The 18,149-nt window shown below is 32.1% G+C and overlaps 2 protein-coding genes and 1 long non-coding RNA gene across 3 annotated transcripts; all 3 read left to right on the plus strand.

Annotated features, from left to right (window-relative positions):
* The first annotated feature begins 525 nt into the window (after nt 1-525).
* On the plus strand, nt 526-3,935 carry LOC145790344 (uncharacterized). The gene is made up of 4 exons (XR_014329030.1): nt 526-934; nt 1,420-1,490; nt 3,192-3,232; nt 3,560-3,935. It is a non-coding gene; the product is annotated as an uncharacterized LOC145790344 (long non-coding RNA).
* Nucleotides 3,936-6,151: 2,216 nt separating this feature from the next.
* On the plus strand, nt 6,152-8,291 carry LOC114299949 (glucan endo-1,3-beta-glucosidase-like). Its single transcript, XM_028244778.2, has 2 exons — nt 6,152-6,288; nt 7,322-8,291. Exons 1-2 carry the CDS (start codon nt 6,216-6,218, stop codon nt 8,284-8,286), a joined length of 1,038 nt encoding a protein of 345 aa, XP_028100579.2. The 5' UTR covers nt 6,152-6,215; the 3' UTR covers nt 8,287-8,291.
* Nucleotides 8,292-11,926: 3,635 nt separating this feature from the next.
* On the plus strand, nt 11,927-17,026 carry LOC114299942 (putative nucleoredoxin 1). Its single transcript, XM_028244773.2, has 4 exons — nt 11,927-12,281; nt 14,365-14,844; nt 15,227-15,706; nt 16,257-17,026. Exons 1-4 carry the CDS (start codon nt 12,168-12,170, stop codon nt 16,914-16,916), a joined length of 1,734 nt encoding a protein of 577 aa, XP_028100574.2. The 5' UTR covers nt 11,927-12,167; the 3' UTR covers nt 16,917-17,026.
* The last annotated feature ends 1,123 nt before the right edge of the window (nt 17,027-18,149 follow it).

Below are 18,149 nucleotides of genomic sequence, written 5' to 3' on the forward strand. Positions count from 1 at the left end.
GCCTTCTATAGCTCCTACAGTATTACCTACACTTCCTTCACTGGGACAAACTTCATATATTATACCAAGGGATTGTTGATAGTGTATTATTTGCTTCTTTTGACAGTGGCATATATTCTTCAACCTTGAATAGATTTAATTTTTTGAATTGGATATTTTGATGGCTATACTAGCAATGTATCAATGTGCTCTATCTTCATTTATTTGTTTTTTTGAATTAATGATTGAAGGCTGAATAGTGATCTTTGAAACATAAACTTGACACGCAGACCTGGCCATAATGCAAATGAAGATGTTCACTTGACAGTGAGGAAATCTACAGCATGTCCGCATTTGAATATGAGAAATATGGGATTTGTTACGCTACACTAGATGTAAATTATAGTATTTATGGTGCATATATGGTGGTGAAAATCCATTAGAAAAGGAGATTGTAAACTTAAGACTAGGGAAAGCTTCGAGTAACTCACTTAGAGATCAATTAAAATTTGTTATTTAAAATATTAACATATAGTTCTGGGACAGCTACTGAAGATTAAAGTTGGTTTTGTTGGTTGTTGTTTATGTTGGTTGTTGATTTACTTGATAGATAGTATAAATTTGTTTTGTTTTTTTGTTTTTGTTTTGTGGCATAAATTTATGTTTGGACTTTCTAAATGATAAATGGTGAACTTCAAAATACTTATGATTATAACGAATTTTGATTTTGGTTTTAATTTGAATTGGATACTTTGATGATGGTTATACTAGAAATGTATCAATGTGCTCAATCTTCGTTTATTTATTTTTCTTAATTAATGATTGAAGACTAGATAGTCATCTTTTAAACATAAACTTGACATGCAGATCTGGCCATAGAGCAAATGAAGATGTTCACTTGATAGTGAGGAAATCTCCAGTCCTTGATTTCTGCCTCTCGAACTCGGCTCGCAAGGTAGTCCTCGGTTTCTACTTCTCCCCTTCTCTCTCTGTTGGGCTGTGTGTTTTTTTTATTATTGCGATTTCTGATACTGTTTGGTTAATTTTAGGTTTTTTTTTTTTGAGTTCATCGTGTCCTGCCTCTCTCTCTCTTTCTGACGGGCTGTGTCTATTTTTTAATTGTATCTACATATGAATAATTGCGATTTCTGATGCTGTTTGGTTAATTTTAGTGGTTTTTTTGAGTTCATTGTGAAATTTGATTATATTTGATTGGATGTTATTGTTGCTGTTGTTTATATTCATGTTATTATGTGTACGAATTTTTTCCCGGAAAAAAGTACCCATAAAGTGCCTTCAATTTATAAATGTGGTTTCACACAATCACAACACCTTCGATCTTCCTTACCATTGCCAGACTTGGCTTGGAGAATGAGATTTAATTATTATGGTGTTACCCTCCCTCCGAAATTTCGACAATTTTTACTTTATTTTTAACAGGAAATTTCAACATTGTCGAGGAAGCATCATTGTATCAGTGAAGTTTCGGTTCAGTTCTTATCCTCGAGACAGTGAGTCTTCGCCAAAGAGTTTTTAGATTTGATACATTGATTTCAATAAATTTCTTGATTTCTAATTTATCTTATTTGAAATATTGCATTCCAGTATAAAAATTGTTAATTTCTGCGTTTGATATTAAAGATCTAGATTTTGTAACAATATTATCTAATGTAAAAATGTGAAACAGCACATCTAGCAAAAAATCAACTCAAACAGAAAGGAAACAAGTCACCAATTCCTTTGTTGTTTTTCAGCTATGTTAACTCACAATTTCATTATTCTTTTTTGTTTTCCTCAAAGATGTTTGGTTCATAGAATTGTACAGCATTTGAGGATAACAGAGTATTTAACAATTCTTCCAAATTTGAGTTTGAATTCCCAAACGAGGCACAACTCTTGATAAAACAATGTAACCAAGAACAATAAAATGGCTGCATCATTCACAAAATAAAAATTCAATGATATGATCAATTTTTTTTAATATGATATCACCGTTATATTAATTTTTTTTTTTTTAACGTCCAATGCCCATTTACAAACGAATAATAGTGTGATAAGTAAATTTGTTTATCTTATATCATGGCTCAACACAATCCATATGTTGCACATATTGTTTTATAGTTTGGCAACTTAATTTCAATAGGACTTCTAATATAATATATCCTTTTAGTCATGGGGGAACCAAAATTTAAAGCTTAAATTAAAAAAAAAAAAAAACTATCCATGCATTCTTCTTTAATTGAATTGTCATTTGTGCTTCTATTTTATTGCACTTTTCATCAGGTTTATTTAAGAAAATTAATTCCATGATTGTATCCATAAATCCTATATCACATCTCTCTTGCTTGCTTTGTATCTTCAAGTGATTAACAGGTTTCTTGATTTCTTCAGTGCAATGGTATTTTAAAGTGCGTAGGTTTCTTGATTTCAAATTTAAAACTCTCTCTCTTTTCTCTCTCTCAGTTTTTGTTGTTTCCTTCTTTCCCTTATCAAAGCTCACTCCGGTAAGTTATTTCTCTCAGATTTTGTTGTTTCACTCCTCTCCTTCTTTCTCTTTCAGCTTTTGTTGCCCTCCGTGAAATTTATAATTTTAAAGTTGCCCTTTTGTTCTCTATTCTGTTTAAAATATGTAGAAATTCAAACATGTCTACAACTCCAGATATTGATTATTCTTTGTTTTTCCTTTTCCCCTCCCGTTTCTGCCTCTGCTACATTAATTTTGTTTCCTAGCTCTTTGATTTACACATTATGATGAGAAGGTAGACCAATGTAGCTCTTTTTTATTTTTTAGATAACTAAATGAAGAATTATGTTCGAAATCAAAATTACAGCGCTGATAGGAAGTTGACTGACTGGAATACAGGGAGAAACTAAGCCTGGGCGCAAAACACTTTTCCTGATGATGGTTTATTAGATAGACTTATGCCACTGGGACACCCAAGTATGTGTTCCATCAGTGCAATGGTGTTTTAAAGTGCGTAAGTTTCTTCATTTTTCATTCAAAAATTTTAAATATGATTCAAACTCCAAGGTTTATTTGGTAGCACATTGTTGTTCATTGTTAGTTTTCAAATAATTTCTTCTTCCCTCTTGCTTGCTTTGTATCTTCAAGTGATTAACAGGTTTCTTGATTTCTTTAGTGCAATGGTATTTTAAAGTGCGTAGGTTTCTTGATTTCAAATTTAAAACTCTCTCTCTTTTCTCTCTCTCAGCTTTTGTTGTTTCCTTCTTTCCCCCATCAGAGCTCACTCCGGTAAGTTATTTCTCTCAAATTTTGTTGTTTCACTCCTCTCCTTCTTTCTCTTTCAGCTTTTGTTGCCCTTCGTGAAATTTATAATTTTAAAGTTGCCCTTTTGTTCTCTATTCTGTTTAAAATATGTAGAAATTCAAACATGTCTACAACTCCAGATATTGATTATTCTTTGTTTTTCCTTTTCCCCTCCTGTTTCTGCCTCTGCTACATTAATTTTGTTTCCTAGCTCTTTGATTTACACATTATGATGAGAAGGTAGACCAATGTAGCTCTTTTTTATTTTTTAGATAACTAAATGAAGAATTATGTTCGAAATCAAAATTACAGCGCTGATAGGAAGTTGACTAACTGGAATACAGGGAGAAACTAAGCCTGGGCGCAAAACACTTCTCCTGATGATGGTTTATTAGACAGACTTATGCCACTGGGACACCCAAGTATGTGTTCCATCAGTGCAATGGTGTTTTAAAGTGCGTAAGTTTCTTCATTTTTCATTCAAAAATTTTAAATATGATTCAAACTCCAAGGTTTATTTGGTAGCACATTTTTGTTCATTGTTGGTTTTCAAATAATTTTTTCTTCCATATGTTTGTGTTTTTTATTATTATTTTTATTTATTGAGTTGGCCTTTCATGTGTTTTGTATTAGCCACAACTGGTTGCATATGTAATGCTTGATAAAAAGGTTCAGTTAAGAGGATCATTTGCTTACATATGTATTATCATGTGCAACGTCTCCTATTTGGAACTCTAGAACCTTTGTACACTTGAGAAAAGTCTAATATCTATATTCAAACATATTATTGTGATTTGTGAATAAGGTACTGCAAGTCCAAGGAAAAATCAAACACTGAATTTTCATTATTGATGAGTTGGTTTTTTTAACTTTTACGTTTGATTCATTGTTTCTAGATTTATAGATGTTCATTTATGTGATTTTTGTGTAGTTAGTTCAGTTTATAGTTGTAGCAAATTTTGAAAATATTTCTCTTATATTTGGTTAGAATGGTTTGGATAATCCCAACTAAAAAGTGAAGCGTTGAGATTTTTTTCACTCTCTCACTATTTCCATTTCTCTCTTCTTTCTCACCATACCTCTGCTATCTTCTATTGACTCTTTCTCTTCTTTCCCTACACCTACAACACTGCCGTTCACCCCTAAGCCATCACCGACTCTGTTCGCCTCACATGTGCCTCATCCGCATCCCCTTCATTCCCTGCTAATGATGTCGCCACCAGTGGCAATGGATGCCTCCCAAACTTTTTTTTTTTTTTGTTAATCTTTTTCCCATTTGTATCCTTTTTCCCATTTGTTTTCTTTACACCATGCTTTTAGGTACGGGCATACACTAAATTTTCTTTACACCGTGCCTCCCAAACAATGTATGATGCTAAATTTTCTTTAGGGAATTGACCCACAATGCCTAAAATATTGTTCTGTTGCTATACATGGTGTAATTGGTATTGTTTATGCATTTGTATTTGTTGTATAGGTACTTTAACTCATTGCAGAGTGAATGCTTTTCTGCCTGTTTCCAATCCGATGTAAATATGGTCATTTCAGCACCAACGAGAAGTGGAAAAACAATATTTTTTTAGCTTTGCATTTTGAGACTGCTCTCAAGGTTCATCTCGACAGAGGGAAGATTTATTCACTTAAAGCGAATGCTTAAAACAGTAGGCTTTCTACAATTTTGTATATGAAAAATTTTTAGATGTTTATTTAAACACTGAAAAGTGCAGAAGATTATTGATTTCACACCTACAGATGTTCTTTATTTCATTAACTTTGTATTGTTGGTTGGTTTTGGGAATAAACTCCTCATGTTGCGGAAGGAATTTTGTTATTATTTGATTTATATACAGATATATAATATATTTTTAGGGTCTATTATACCTTATTGTCTGACTGATGAGGTCTATTATAATTGTTAAATCCATAATTGCTTCAACAGTTGAAATCTTTTCCTGTATGCATTCACATTTATCAGTGATTAGAAAAGGGATGTACCTTACAAAACATTTACAGTAGTATTTAGTCTTTACATAGGTGTTTCCATGATTTTATATATCTGTTGTGTTACATATGGTTTGAACAAAATATATATGGTCTCTCTGCACCATTAGTAAGTTGTTGTACTTGATTTTTTCTTATTTCCATGTGGTGTAGATTGTGCTGAGAATATATTTTTTAAAATCTCATGTGACCATGTAGGCAAGTTAAATTTTTTTTTTCCCCTTATATTTTTTCTCATGTAGTTTTGGGTTTATAATTTGCAAAGAACTATTACAATGTTGAGTTGTGGCAATAGCACTAGCAAGTGTGCATTGCTTGGTGTTTAAAATTAATTTTTTTTAAATTACAAAGTATTGGTTGGTGTGCATTTCAATTTTAATTTTTTTATAGATTATAGAGCACTGGCTGGCATGCATTGTTTGGTATTCAATTTTAATTTGATTTTTTTTTTTTGTAATTGTCAAGCATTCGTTGGTGTAATTTTTTTTGGATTATTGTGTTAACAAATGTACAATATCTTTGGTTTGTGCGTTTTATTTTGTATCTATAAATTTTTTTTTTTTTTTTTTTTTTTGACTTGCTTGGTAAGGATGCTTTTATTTTTAATTTTTGTGTTGATATGAAGTTTATGTTTTAGAGTCATAAAGTTTGTTAATAAAATCAAAATGTTTATGATTGAGTTACTTGCCGTACTTTAAATAGTTGATTAGGAAATGTTTATTTTCAAGTTTTTTAAAAAAAAAAAAAACTTTTCAAAATTAACCAGACCTTGATTTATATTTTGACTTTAATTTTTTAGCAACAAATGGAATAAATTATATTTTAACCCAACAATTTTATATTCAATTACATTTTGATTTTATTATTATTTACACCGTGCCTTTAGACACGGGCATACACTAGTATATATATACATCATCTATGTATAATCTATATGTATATATTGGTATGTTGCTAGCTATCAAGGATGGAAATTCAACCCCTCTTTCTGTCTCTAACCTCACTCTTCTGTCTCTTCGTCCTCTTTCCACACTCAACAGGTTTCATCTATACCCTTTTTTCTTAATGAATTTTTGTCATTTTGTTCTTTTTAAGTTCTACTGTTTCTTACAACACCAATGTCACGACATTACAATTCGAAATTTGTGAAAACATTTGAAATGTGTGAATCAGTTATGTATATTTTGAGTGTGACATATAATAAATAAACCAAATCAAACCAAACCAAGTTTTAAATCCCATCAAATGGGATTAGTTACATGAATTCTTTTTCTTCACGCGATCTTATCAAATGTTATTTCGTTAGTCAAGTTAAGTAAATTCATATCTCTATTAACAATGTTAATCAACGTTAATTTAAGCCTATCTCATCCACTAACACTTCCCTCTACCATTACAGTATTGCATCTCTTCACTACTACCTGCTGTGACATATAATAAATACCCTGTTTAATTTTGTACAATAAAAATAAATTTGATAACGTTTTTTGAATACACAACATTTATGTTCTGACAAAGTTCCTAGAATAAATTACACTGAGTTTCTGTAATTTCTCTTTTATGTTAATTTAGTACTAATAATTACAATTGCATCAGTTTCTCAATGAAATTTTAGAAATTAGATAAAAATTAAAGAACAAAATAGTTTACTGTGTGATTAAGGTGTTAGCGTCAAATTTGAATTGTCTTTTTTTTTTTGAATCAATAATATTAAAGAACACAAATGCAACTCACAGAAATTATATATAAATGTGAGACATACGACGAATTTGACGGCATGTTTTATCCATTTCTTTTTTAATAATATTATATGTACTAATTAATATACTAACCGATAATATAATATAATTTTAAAAATTTTAAATATTTGTGATTTAATTAATAAATGGAATCAATAATAATAGTATAACAATAATTGATATACTTATTAATAGGTAGCAACTGTTTCTTTTAACTCATGTTATCAAATGAAAGAAAACATTAAAAAATAACATTAATGCAAGAAAATAAAGGAATAAAATAAATAAATTATAATTCACATAAATTCTTGTATTGCTTCCCCTGTTTTTGCAGCAGCTGCTGCACCTATTGGAATTTGCTATGGCCGACTGGCCAACAACCTCCCTCCGCCCTCCACCGCCGTCAACTTCCTCAAATCAAATGGAATCACCACCGTCCGCCTCTTCAACACCGATCCCGATACGCTCACATCATTCTCCGGCACCGGCATCTCCCTCATGATCGGAGTCCCCAACGAACTCCTCCCTTCCCTCGCCACCACCACCATAGACCCCTCTCTCCAATGGCTCCAATCCAACATCTTCTCCCACATCTCCCCCACCCAAATCAAGTACATTGCCGTAGGCAACGAAATCCTCCTCAAAGACCCATTTTACACACCCTATTTAGTCCCTGCCATGAACAATCTATACATAGCTCTTCAAACTTTGGGTTTATCAGACACAATCAAGCTCTCAACATCTCACGCAGCTTCGATTTTGATGAATTCATACCCTCCCTCGGCCTCAACTTTCGACCCAAATCACCAATCAATAATGGGTCCATTGCTGCAATTTTTGAAGGATACTGGGTCGCCATTGATGGTCAATGTGTACCCATTTTTCAGCTTCCCAAACAACCCACAATTCGTATCGCTAGACTATGCTCTGTTTCGGGGAAGGATCATAGAGATTGATCAGAACTTGGTTTATGATAATTTATTCGATGCGACGATTGATGCGTTTGTGTATGCGATGGAGAGAGAAGGGTTTGAGGGGATTCCGGTGGTGGTGGCTGAGACGGGGTGGCCGACTGGTGGCGGAGAGGCGGCGAGTGGTGAGAATGCATTGGCTTATAATGGGAATGTGGTGAGGAGAGCTTTGAACGATGTGGGGACTCCAAAGAGGCCTGGGCTTGGAGTAGAAGTGTTTTTGTTTGATTTGTTTGATGAGAATGAGAAAGATGGGGGAGAGTGTGAGAAGCATTTTGGGATTTTTGGACTTGATGGGGTTGAGGCCTATGACCTTAATTTTAACTAAAATCTTGCGTTGGGTGGTTTGGCATAAATTAAATAAATATATTTTTTTTTTGTAAAAGTATATTTATTTAGATCACATCAATCAACATATTTTATCTATTTTTTTATATATATATTTTTTTTATGAAAAGTTAAAAAGTGTACTTATTTAGAACATATCAGATGTCTAAAAATATTCACCTCATCAATATTATTACATTTTAATTTTTTTAAAAATGAAATGATTGCGAATATATATTTTTTTTTAAAAAAAAAAGAAGAAGAAGAAGAAGAAAAAGGAATAATGATTTTAAATGTGATGAATTCTAAAAAAATAATAATAATATTGAAAATGAACTATGTAATGAAAATTTAAACTTGGTGTGGGCCAGTGAGTTACATCTAAAAAAAATTGATACACATGTTATTTTCAAAGAAAATTAATTGGATTAGTTCAAGTGATCAGTTATGTACTGAATTAATAGACACCAATTGATTATTTCTTTCTTATTAGAAATATTAATTTAGTTATTGATTTCTTTTCTTTTTATGGAGTTTTTGTTGTACTGTGGAGTGATTGTGGTGTTAGGCTTTTGAAGTATGTCTTATTACCTTCTTATCTAAATTAAAATAAACAATTCTATTAATATTTGTAAATATTTCCTTACTAATTTATTTTAGGGTAAATTACATTGACACCCCTTGAGATTTGGTCCAATTACTACCCATCCCCTGACGTTTTAGAAATTACATTCTCACTTTTGTGGTTAATAGTTTCATCTCACAAACTCCTCTGCTTATATAAAACGTAACAACTCGCAGTAGAAAAACAGGAGAAATTATATTTTTACAAAAAAGTAAAGTAAAGGGGAAAAAAAAAAGAAAAAGTAAAGCAAAGCAAAAAAAAGAAAGAGTACATGAGTTTAATATTTTCATTCCGTCTAAATAATTACAATGATAGGGAGTTAGCATAATTTTCCAAACTTTAAAGGGTGATATGTATTAAATCTAAAGCTCAAGGGGTGTAAATGTAATTTAACCTTTATTTTATATATCATTCTCAAACTATTTGTTTTTATTGAAACATTTATTGTGTACTTCATGCTTTCTTTTTCTTTTCTTTTCTTTTCTTTTGTTTTTTTATTTTTAAAGTAAAATATTTGCTAGCTTTATGAGAAGAATATCGATATGCACCACCCATCTCTAGTCCTTTATGGGCACATATAATGCTAATGTTCCTTCATAAAGAAGAATCGTATTCTTCTTCTTGCTCATATTTTTTTACCAATATTATTGGAGAGAGTTTTGGAATCATGTTTCATAAGGAACTCTGAAACATAAGAGGAATTTCATTTTCAGACACTTTAATTATCTCAGTGCATATCTTTTTTTAGTATACACACTTATTAATTTGATTATTAATTAATTTCTCAATTTACATACTAAAAGTTACAATTATATAATTCATTCATAATTATTGTACACATACCACTCAACCCTCCTTTCCATACACTTATTGAGTGACTCTACTTTTAGATTTGTAGACCTATTATAGACCCACGTGAAAACCATTCAAAACCACAGTGTAAAGTGAAGTGAACTGAAAACAAAGTCCTTCAATGAAAATTCTATTGAACCTCCATTAAAAATACCATTGAAAACTCTCCAAAATATTGTTGAAGATGAGGCATCATTACATTTTATTATTACATTTATCATTTTCAAATCTCTATGCACTCCATTGTCATAAAATTCTTATTTTTTTTAAAAAACAAAATTTATGTTTTATGTTTGGGAATTTCGACACTGGTTTTCTGAAATTATACATTTAATTCGAAACTTGAATAAAAGTGATTAGTTCGATAAATTTGTTCCCAAAAAAAATTTAAAAAAAAATTTCGACAGTTAATATTCGAATATAATGAAATAATTCGGCGCTGATTGTCCGATTGAAAACCGTCCAAAAAAAAAAAAGTTCTGCACAAAAAAATTAATATTTTCATCACTAATAGAGTATAATTTAGAGATTAAAACAATATGAAAGTTGTTATGAAAATATTGCTTCGCAAACAATAGAAAAGTATAGAGTGTGTAACAAGTAAAGTAACAATAATGGAAAAATTAGAGTTTTTTTTTTTTCTTTAACTTAAAAGGTGTATATTGAGATTTTTTTATTTTTAAAAAATGTGTACAGAGAATATTTTCATATAATATTATGGGTACTATATGTCCATTATAGTCATTTTAGTTTAGGGTATAATTGTTATTAAAATAATATTTCATTAAGTGTCTACACTGAGATAATTAGGTGTGTGAAAATAAAATTTCACAAAAAATAAAGGTTGAAACAGCTAATAAGGAGCCAAAAGTTTGTCAACCGAATTGGAAGGCAAAGAGTCTTTAGATTTTGTGTTCGGAATCATAAATTCAATATTAAAATTGAGCTATTTAAAATTATACATAATAATTAAAATATAGAGTATTTTGAACGTTGTGTCTTTTTTTTTTTATTAAATTTGAATAAAAACTCCATTTGATAACATGCGTTCCAATAGAGAATTTTGAACTTTCATCAAAACACTGATTGATTGAGCAAACAATTAGCCAGTGTAATTTTTTTATAAATTTTTACAAGGAGGTGGTTATCCGGGAGACAATTGGTTGGTCATCCGATAGTGAAAATGACCTATAATTCCAACAATTGTGAATAGTGATTTAATGAAAGATACATTTATTCTCAATTTGATGAATTTCGTGTTGGGTTAGCAATAGGTGAGTTTTTTCATCAAATTTAAATTTAATAAAATATTTGGTGTTGAATTGAAGATGATCTAAAATCAATAACTGTTACTTTGTAGCATCACTTAAATTGTGCATAAGAAATACATAATAAAATTTTAGATATTACTATATAAGTTCAAAAATTAAACTAGCACATTACTTACACATTACTAAATTAAAAAAAAAACAAATTTAAAAAGTGAATTTCTATATAATTTTTCTAAAATTTTTAAAATACAAAGGGAATTGGTTGGATTTTGGAGACAATAGCATTGGATTGGACTATTCATTTTCTTTTGACGAATGAAGAGTACCAAAACCATGACACCTGTTTATTTTTAGAGGTAAAATGGAAAGAATTTACAGTGAGGAGATTAATTGTAAAGAAATTTAAAATTATATTTATTTTGATGATAGTTGTTAGTGTAGGAATTGTTAAATTATTTTTATATAAAATAAAAAAATAAATAAAAAAATATAAAAAATTAAATGTTAATATTTTTAAAAAATTCTCAATATAAAAAAAATAAAAAAAACTTCTAATCCGTCACTATTTTTCTAATACCATCTCTACCTCTTCCATCTCAATCTCCCTTCTAAGACATTTACTAATACCAAAAACAAAAATGATTGGTGGCCCTAAAAAATTTGCCCCTAATGCCCCTAATTTCTAATTTTGGAAACTGTTTTTTTTTTTCTTTCTTTTTTCCCTTTTTTTTTTTTTTTTTTTTTACCTTAAACGGAATTTCGGGGCATTCGAGCCCCGAAACGTCGGGCCCTCAATCACTGCGCTACCAAAAAATTACTTCATAACTCTCAAAACAAACACCCCATATAATATTCACCTCACTATCCATCTCAATGCCCGCTCAACAATCCCCAAACAACCGGGGCCTGACAGTAAATGGAGAGAGTCATCAAGGAATAAATTCTTGAGTCTTGACTAACCCCACGTTGTCTCTACGCAGACTTTGAATTTGAACCCTTTCTTACCCACCAAGAAAATCTGATGGAAAATGTCGGAAAATCATCTTCCATTTTCTCGGCTCTATATATATCCATCGCCATTCAAGCTCTAAACCTCACTTTTCGCATTTGGATCAACAACAACAGTGAGAGAAAATGGAGTTTGAGAAAATGGAGATTGATGATCCCAACCGCGGCGAAACATACGATCTCCCCTCTCTCTTCTCTTCCTCAGGGACCGACTTCCTCATTCGCAATAATGGTGATAAGGTGTATCTATCTTCTTCTTCTAATCAAATTCCATCTACTTTTTTTTGTTTCCCTTCTTAGTTTTCACAATTTTATATTGTTTTTTCCAAAAGATTGGGCTTCTCAGACTTAAGGCCGCTTTTGTCTTGCGGAGAGTGATATAGCGTTGATGGTGGTTAACGATAGAATTATTAAATTATTTTTTAAAAAAAATTAAAAAAAATAATTTCTATTAAAAAAATTCAAAACAAATATATATATTTTTTAATAGGTTGCAATTGAACCGAAAAAAAGGGGACGGTCGGCCGATTAATCCGTTCACTATTTTTTTAACAAAAATATTAGAGACTCCAAATATTCTACTAAAAGTTTTATCAAATGTCTCACATGCATATAAGACATTTAATAAAACTTTTAGTAGAATATTTGGAGTCTCTAGCATTACTCTTTTTTTTAATATCACGTTTTTTTCAGCCCAGCTAACCCCTTTACTTAGGGAAATTTTCCTAATACTATATGCTTTTCTTAACCAAGCTAATCTCTTGCTAAGGGGATTAGTAAGCCGCTCAGACTATCACGCAGCTCTTCCAAACCATCAACAAACATACTGTGGGTGGGACCCACAGCTATGTTACTCGGCCACTCACTCGACCTAACTGATCCAAAACAGTTCATTTTATCATTTATAAAATTAAAAAAAAAAAATTAGATCGAGTCGATCCTAACTTTTTTATTTTATTTTATTGTGTTTGTTTAAAAAAATGAATCATCTCTATTTAAATATATTTTTTATATTTTTTTAAGGCAATTGCGATAAAATAAAATAAAAATGTTGTGATTATGAAATCGACTTAATATTTTGGAGAAATTATAGTTCAGTTAGGATTTTGAAAAATAATTACAAAAAGTGATAAACCTTATAGATATTAATTAAAAATAAAAATTTTCATGAATTTGTAATAAATTTATAATTACCACTTAATGGTAATTTCTCCTAATATTTTCTATAAATGACATACTGAGGGCTATAAAATAAATAGTTCAAATAATCGACACCTTCTCAAATCCTCTCAAGTTTGAGAGAAGCCCAATCCTTTTTGAAAATACTCCCAATACAATTTTGAGTCTTAAACTGGCTCGGTTATGAAGCTATGTGATATTTGATTATGAGTTGAAGTGGTCTTAGTTATGAGTTTTTTGTGTTTGTTTTGTTATGAAGCAAAATAGCTTTAGTTATGAGGCAGATGCTTTTGTTATGAACTGTTTTGTTTCAACCCCTTTTTTTTGGAACTTCCATAAGCCTCTTTGAATAGTGGGCCCACACCATCAATGGTTGAAATACAAAGGGGATGTGGGAGTTTTAAAAAAAAAGTCTCAATCATTGTTGATTTCGTTTTTGGTTACGATCAAAATTGGTGAAAATTATGAAACTGAAATTTTGGGTGTATAATTATAGTAACACTTCCATATATATATAGATACATATTTGTTAATGGTACAGTACATCCATATTCTATTCTTCCACCAAATGGGTCACATTAACTTCTCCCAAATTAATTTCATTGTCAGAGAATTTTGTTCTTTAAGAGGAAATCTAACAAGGAGGAACCATTGGCCAAGTTTTATCATAGATTTTTATTTGTTCACTAGTAATATAAAAGTCGGCAAGTTTTATCTCACGCATTTTTATTTTTATTTTAAATTTTTGGTAGATGGTTTTAGTCAAATTGGATAAAATCAGTGAAGTTAGACTGGAAGTTAATACATATTCAGTTAATTTTAGATGTTTAAACTTTAGCTGCAAATTTGGTATTTGGGGCAGGTGAACCAAATTTGCAAATGGACTTTATTCATGATATGTACGAAATTTTCATTTCCTTTACATGTTGGAATAGATTGAACTGGCTGAATCTGCATTTAGCAGCAAAAGTAATTATTATTATTATTTTTTTTTTTTTTGCTTTTTTGAATACATTGGAGAGGAGGGGGAATCGAGGTTCTAGCATTGAAACGTTTTCTTGCCTAAACGATTACACCAGAGTACTGTGCTGAAATTTGGGATATTCCAATTGGAATTAATGTGATAAATTCTGAATGTTTACAGGTCGGAATCGAGAGTTTGATTGATAAAAAAGTTGGGTTATATTTCTCAGCATCATGGTGTGGCCCGTGTCGCCAATTCACCCCAACTCTGGTGGAAGTCTACAATGAATTATCCCCAAATGGAAATTTTGAGATTGTATTTGTTTCAGCAGATGAAGATGAAGAGTCATTCAAGGCATATTTCTCCAAGATGCCGTGGCTTGCTATCCCATTTTCTGATTCAGACACGCGTGATCGCTTGGATGAATTGTTTAAGGTGATGGGGATTCCTCATCTTGTGATTCTTGATGAAGGTGGGATGGTTGCAACTGAGGAGGGTGTTCAGATCATCCGTGAGTATGGAGTTGATGCATATCCTTTTACCTCAGACAGGGTTGAAGAAATTAAGGAACAAGAACAAGTAGCTAGGAGGGAACAATCCTTGAAATCTATCTTAGCGGCACGCTCTCGTGACTTTGTGTTCTCAGCTGATGGGAGGAAGGTGAGTTTCAATACCAGGCTCTGTTTGTTTTACAGAAAACATTTTTCAAGTGAAAACTTTTTCGAACTGCTTTGAAACATGTATGTATGTGCTAGTAGTTGTATTAGTGGTTGGGTGGTGGTGCATTGGCACGACTTGGTTTAGAAACGTTTGTCACCTTTCAAAAGTAAAAAACATTTTCTACTCAAATAAGCTTGTTTTCTGTTGGCTACAGAAAATATTTTCTGCTAACTTTCGTTTTTCATCTTACCAAATGTTAGAAAACATGAAAAACGTTTTTCATAAAATATTTTTTGCCAAAACATTCCAAGTGTTAGTTCCTATCATTTGTTGTTTATATCATCTCCAAAATATGATCCTTTGCATATTTGTTTTCTACAAGGTACCTATCTCTGAACTTGAAGGCAAGACTGTTGGCCTGTATTTCTCATTGTCATCATACAAGAAATGCCAAGATTTTACTCCAAAACTCATTGAAGTTTATGAGAAGTTGAAGAGGAAGGGAGAGAACTTTGAGGTTGTGATGATACCCCTCGACGAAGACGAGGAATCCTTCGAGCAAACCATCAGAAGAATGCCATGGCTCTCACTTCCCTTCAAAGACAAGACCTGTAAGAAGCTGGCTCGGTTCTACGAGCTTTCAACTCTACCAGCATTGATTATTATAGGCCCAGATGGGAAGACTCTTCATTGTGATGTTGTTGAGACCATTGAAGAACATGGCACTCTGGCATACCCTTTTACACCAGAAAAGTTTGCTGAGCTTGAGGAGATAGAGAAGAAAAAAAGGGAAACACAAACATTGGAGTCGATTTTGGTTTCAGGAGATCTCAATTTTGTCATTGGAAAAGATGGACTCAAGGTAAGTTTGTTAGGAATTGCTTAATGGCACTTGTTATGTTGATACAAAACCAAGAATTGCATCCCACTCAAATGACGTTGGTTACATGATTTTTAGTTCTGTCATTCTGCTCTATCAAGGCTATATATGCACATAAAGTATTTTTCAGTGGCAAGTGCTATACAAACAAAGCGTAATAACCAAGCATTGGAATTAGAAATTGACCCACTGAGCTTGTAAGAAAAGTATGTTTGTATAGCATTACTCTTTGTCACCTCACCCAAGAGCTGATATGACACCGTTTGCCAAATTTCCAAAATGCCAGAAGCCAGGCTCATACATGCCCTAGCCCATACATATTCAAAATAGGATTCATGTTCATAAAGAATTTGGTGGGAATTTGTACGTGTTAGCTGGCAGGCTACCTAACACACAATGTTCCTTAATCTTGGGACCAGTTGTATAAAAGATAAAACACTGAGCATGACACAGGCATAGTTAATACAAGCAGAAATTTTGTTCCTTTGCAGGCCTGCTACTGGTGATCACTGACAAGAAACTCTGTTTTCAGGTTCCAGTTTCCAATCTTGTTGGGAAAAACATCCTTCTGTACTTCTCAGCACATTGGTGTTTTCCATGCCGAGCTTTTCTGCCAAAGCTTGTCGAAGCATATCACCAAATCATGGCGAAGGATGACGCATTTGAAGTAATTTTCATCTCCAGTGACAGGGATCAACCCTCCTTTGAAGAATTCTTCTCAAAGATGCCATGGCTTGCACTCCCCTTTGGAGATGAGAGGCAGGCATCTTTGGCACGCACTTTTAGGGTCCATGGAATCCCTATGCTAGTCGCCCTTGGGCCAACTGGCAAAACCATCACAACAGAAGCCAGAGAACTTGTTACGTACCATGGAGCAGATGCATATCCCTTCACCGAGGAGCGGTTGAAGGAGATTGAGGCGGAGATTGAAGAGATGGCAAAGGGGTGGCCCGAGAAGGTGAAGCATGCGCTACACGAGCATGAGCTTGTGCTAACTAGGCGCGAGGAGTATGTATGTGACTGGTGTGATGAAGCTGGGAAGGTTTTGGCATTCAATTGTGATGAGTGTGAATTTGATATGCATCCAAAGTGTGCTCTTGAGGAAGACAAGGAAAGTAAAGAGGATGTGAAGGTGGGGAAAAAACCCAAAGAAGGATGGCTTTGTGATGGAGATGTCTGCTACAAAGTTTAAGATGCTTTGTTTTCAAAGGAAAAAAAAAAACTATGTTACTTTCTTTAATCAGTGTGTTTTTTATGTATAATGAATGTTGGTATGCTATCCAGTTTAAGCTTTTCTTGCCATTGATTTCTTTCTTCTGCTTCTTCTTCATATTTTCTGTTAGTTGAGGGAATTGTAAAGTCATGTTTGATAAGAATGGTTATGTGTAGTATTAAGCCTGTAATTATGCTGAAATTTGTTGGACATTTCCAAAGAAACAAATATAATAATCTGCTGACAGCGAGGAACTTACAAAATGAGAAGGTGATGAAAATTTGCCCAAGGGCTGCAAATGGGTCGATCCAGGCTCATCTTTACACTTTTGAACTCTAAAAGTTAATTGAGATCGAGCTTTCTAAAAACAGCAAAATTGCAAAATTGAATGTTGAAACATTGGAATTTGCCCCAAATTTGTCGAGGTCCATAGAACAGCAATAGATCCCGATCCCCACTTGAGATCTCTTGTTTAAGCAATTTTTGTTAAATTGAAAATCAGTAGTAAGCAAATATTTAACAATAATTCTATGACACAGAATTGACCACAAAAATACAAGTGAAACAACGTGAGTAGAGCAACCTATTCAATGTTATGGGCCCCATCGTCTGATGTTTATGACCACCATTATTTTTTGTAGCCAATTCTGTGTCCATAGAATTATTGAATATTAAAACGTGCTATAATTAAGGCGGTAAAACAAATCAAATTACTCAAGATCAACTCGTATTTAGCTCGTTCAAAACTCATTCGCAATCGGCTCCAACAAATCAAGCTTGAACATAGTTTAAAGTTAAAAAGTTTTCAAATCATGCTTAAAACAAGTTAGGCTCGAGAAACTTATACATTCATTATAAAATGTCAAGTTACTTGACCTCAACTCGTTATTTGCTTAATTAAAATTTGTCTAAGATCAACTGAAAAAGTAAATAAGAATAAGTTAAATTTAAATATATTTTAAAACTTATAAAGCTATCAAGCCAAACTCAAATAACCTACTGCTTGACATTCGACCATTTATAGTCTTGTCTTAAACAAGTTTAATCACAAGAGCAAGGACAAGGTTTAAACTCTCCCGTGTGTTTGGATTATAAATTTGAAAAGCAATAAAAAAATGAACTATAGTTCATTTATATTTCTCATAAATTTTTCTTTTCTTTTCTAAATTTATATTCAAATCCATGATCCAAATATAACCTCAACATTTCACA

The sequence above is a fragment of the Camellia sinensis genome, chromosome 5, assembly GCF_055761805.1.
Source record: "Camellia sinensis isolate YWXY chromosome 5, ASM5576180v1, whole genome shotgun sequence".
Classification (NCBI taxonomy): Eukaryota; Viridiplantae; Streptophyta; class Magnoliopsida; order Ericales; family Theaceae; genus Camellia; species Camellia sinensis.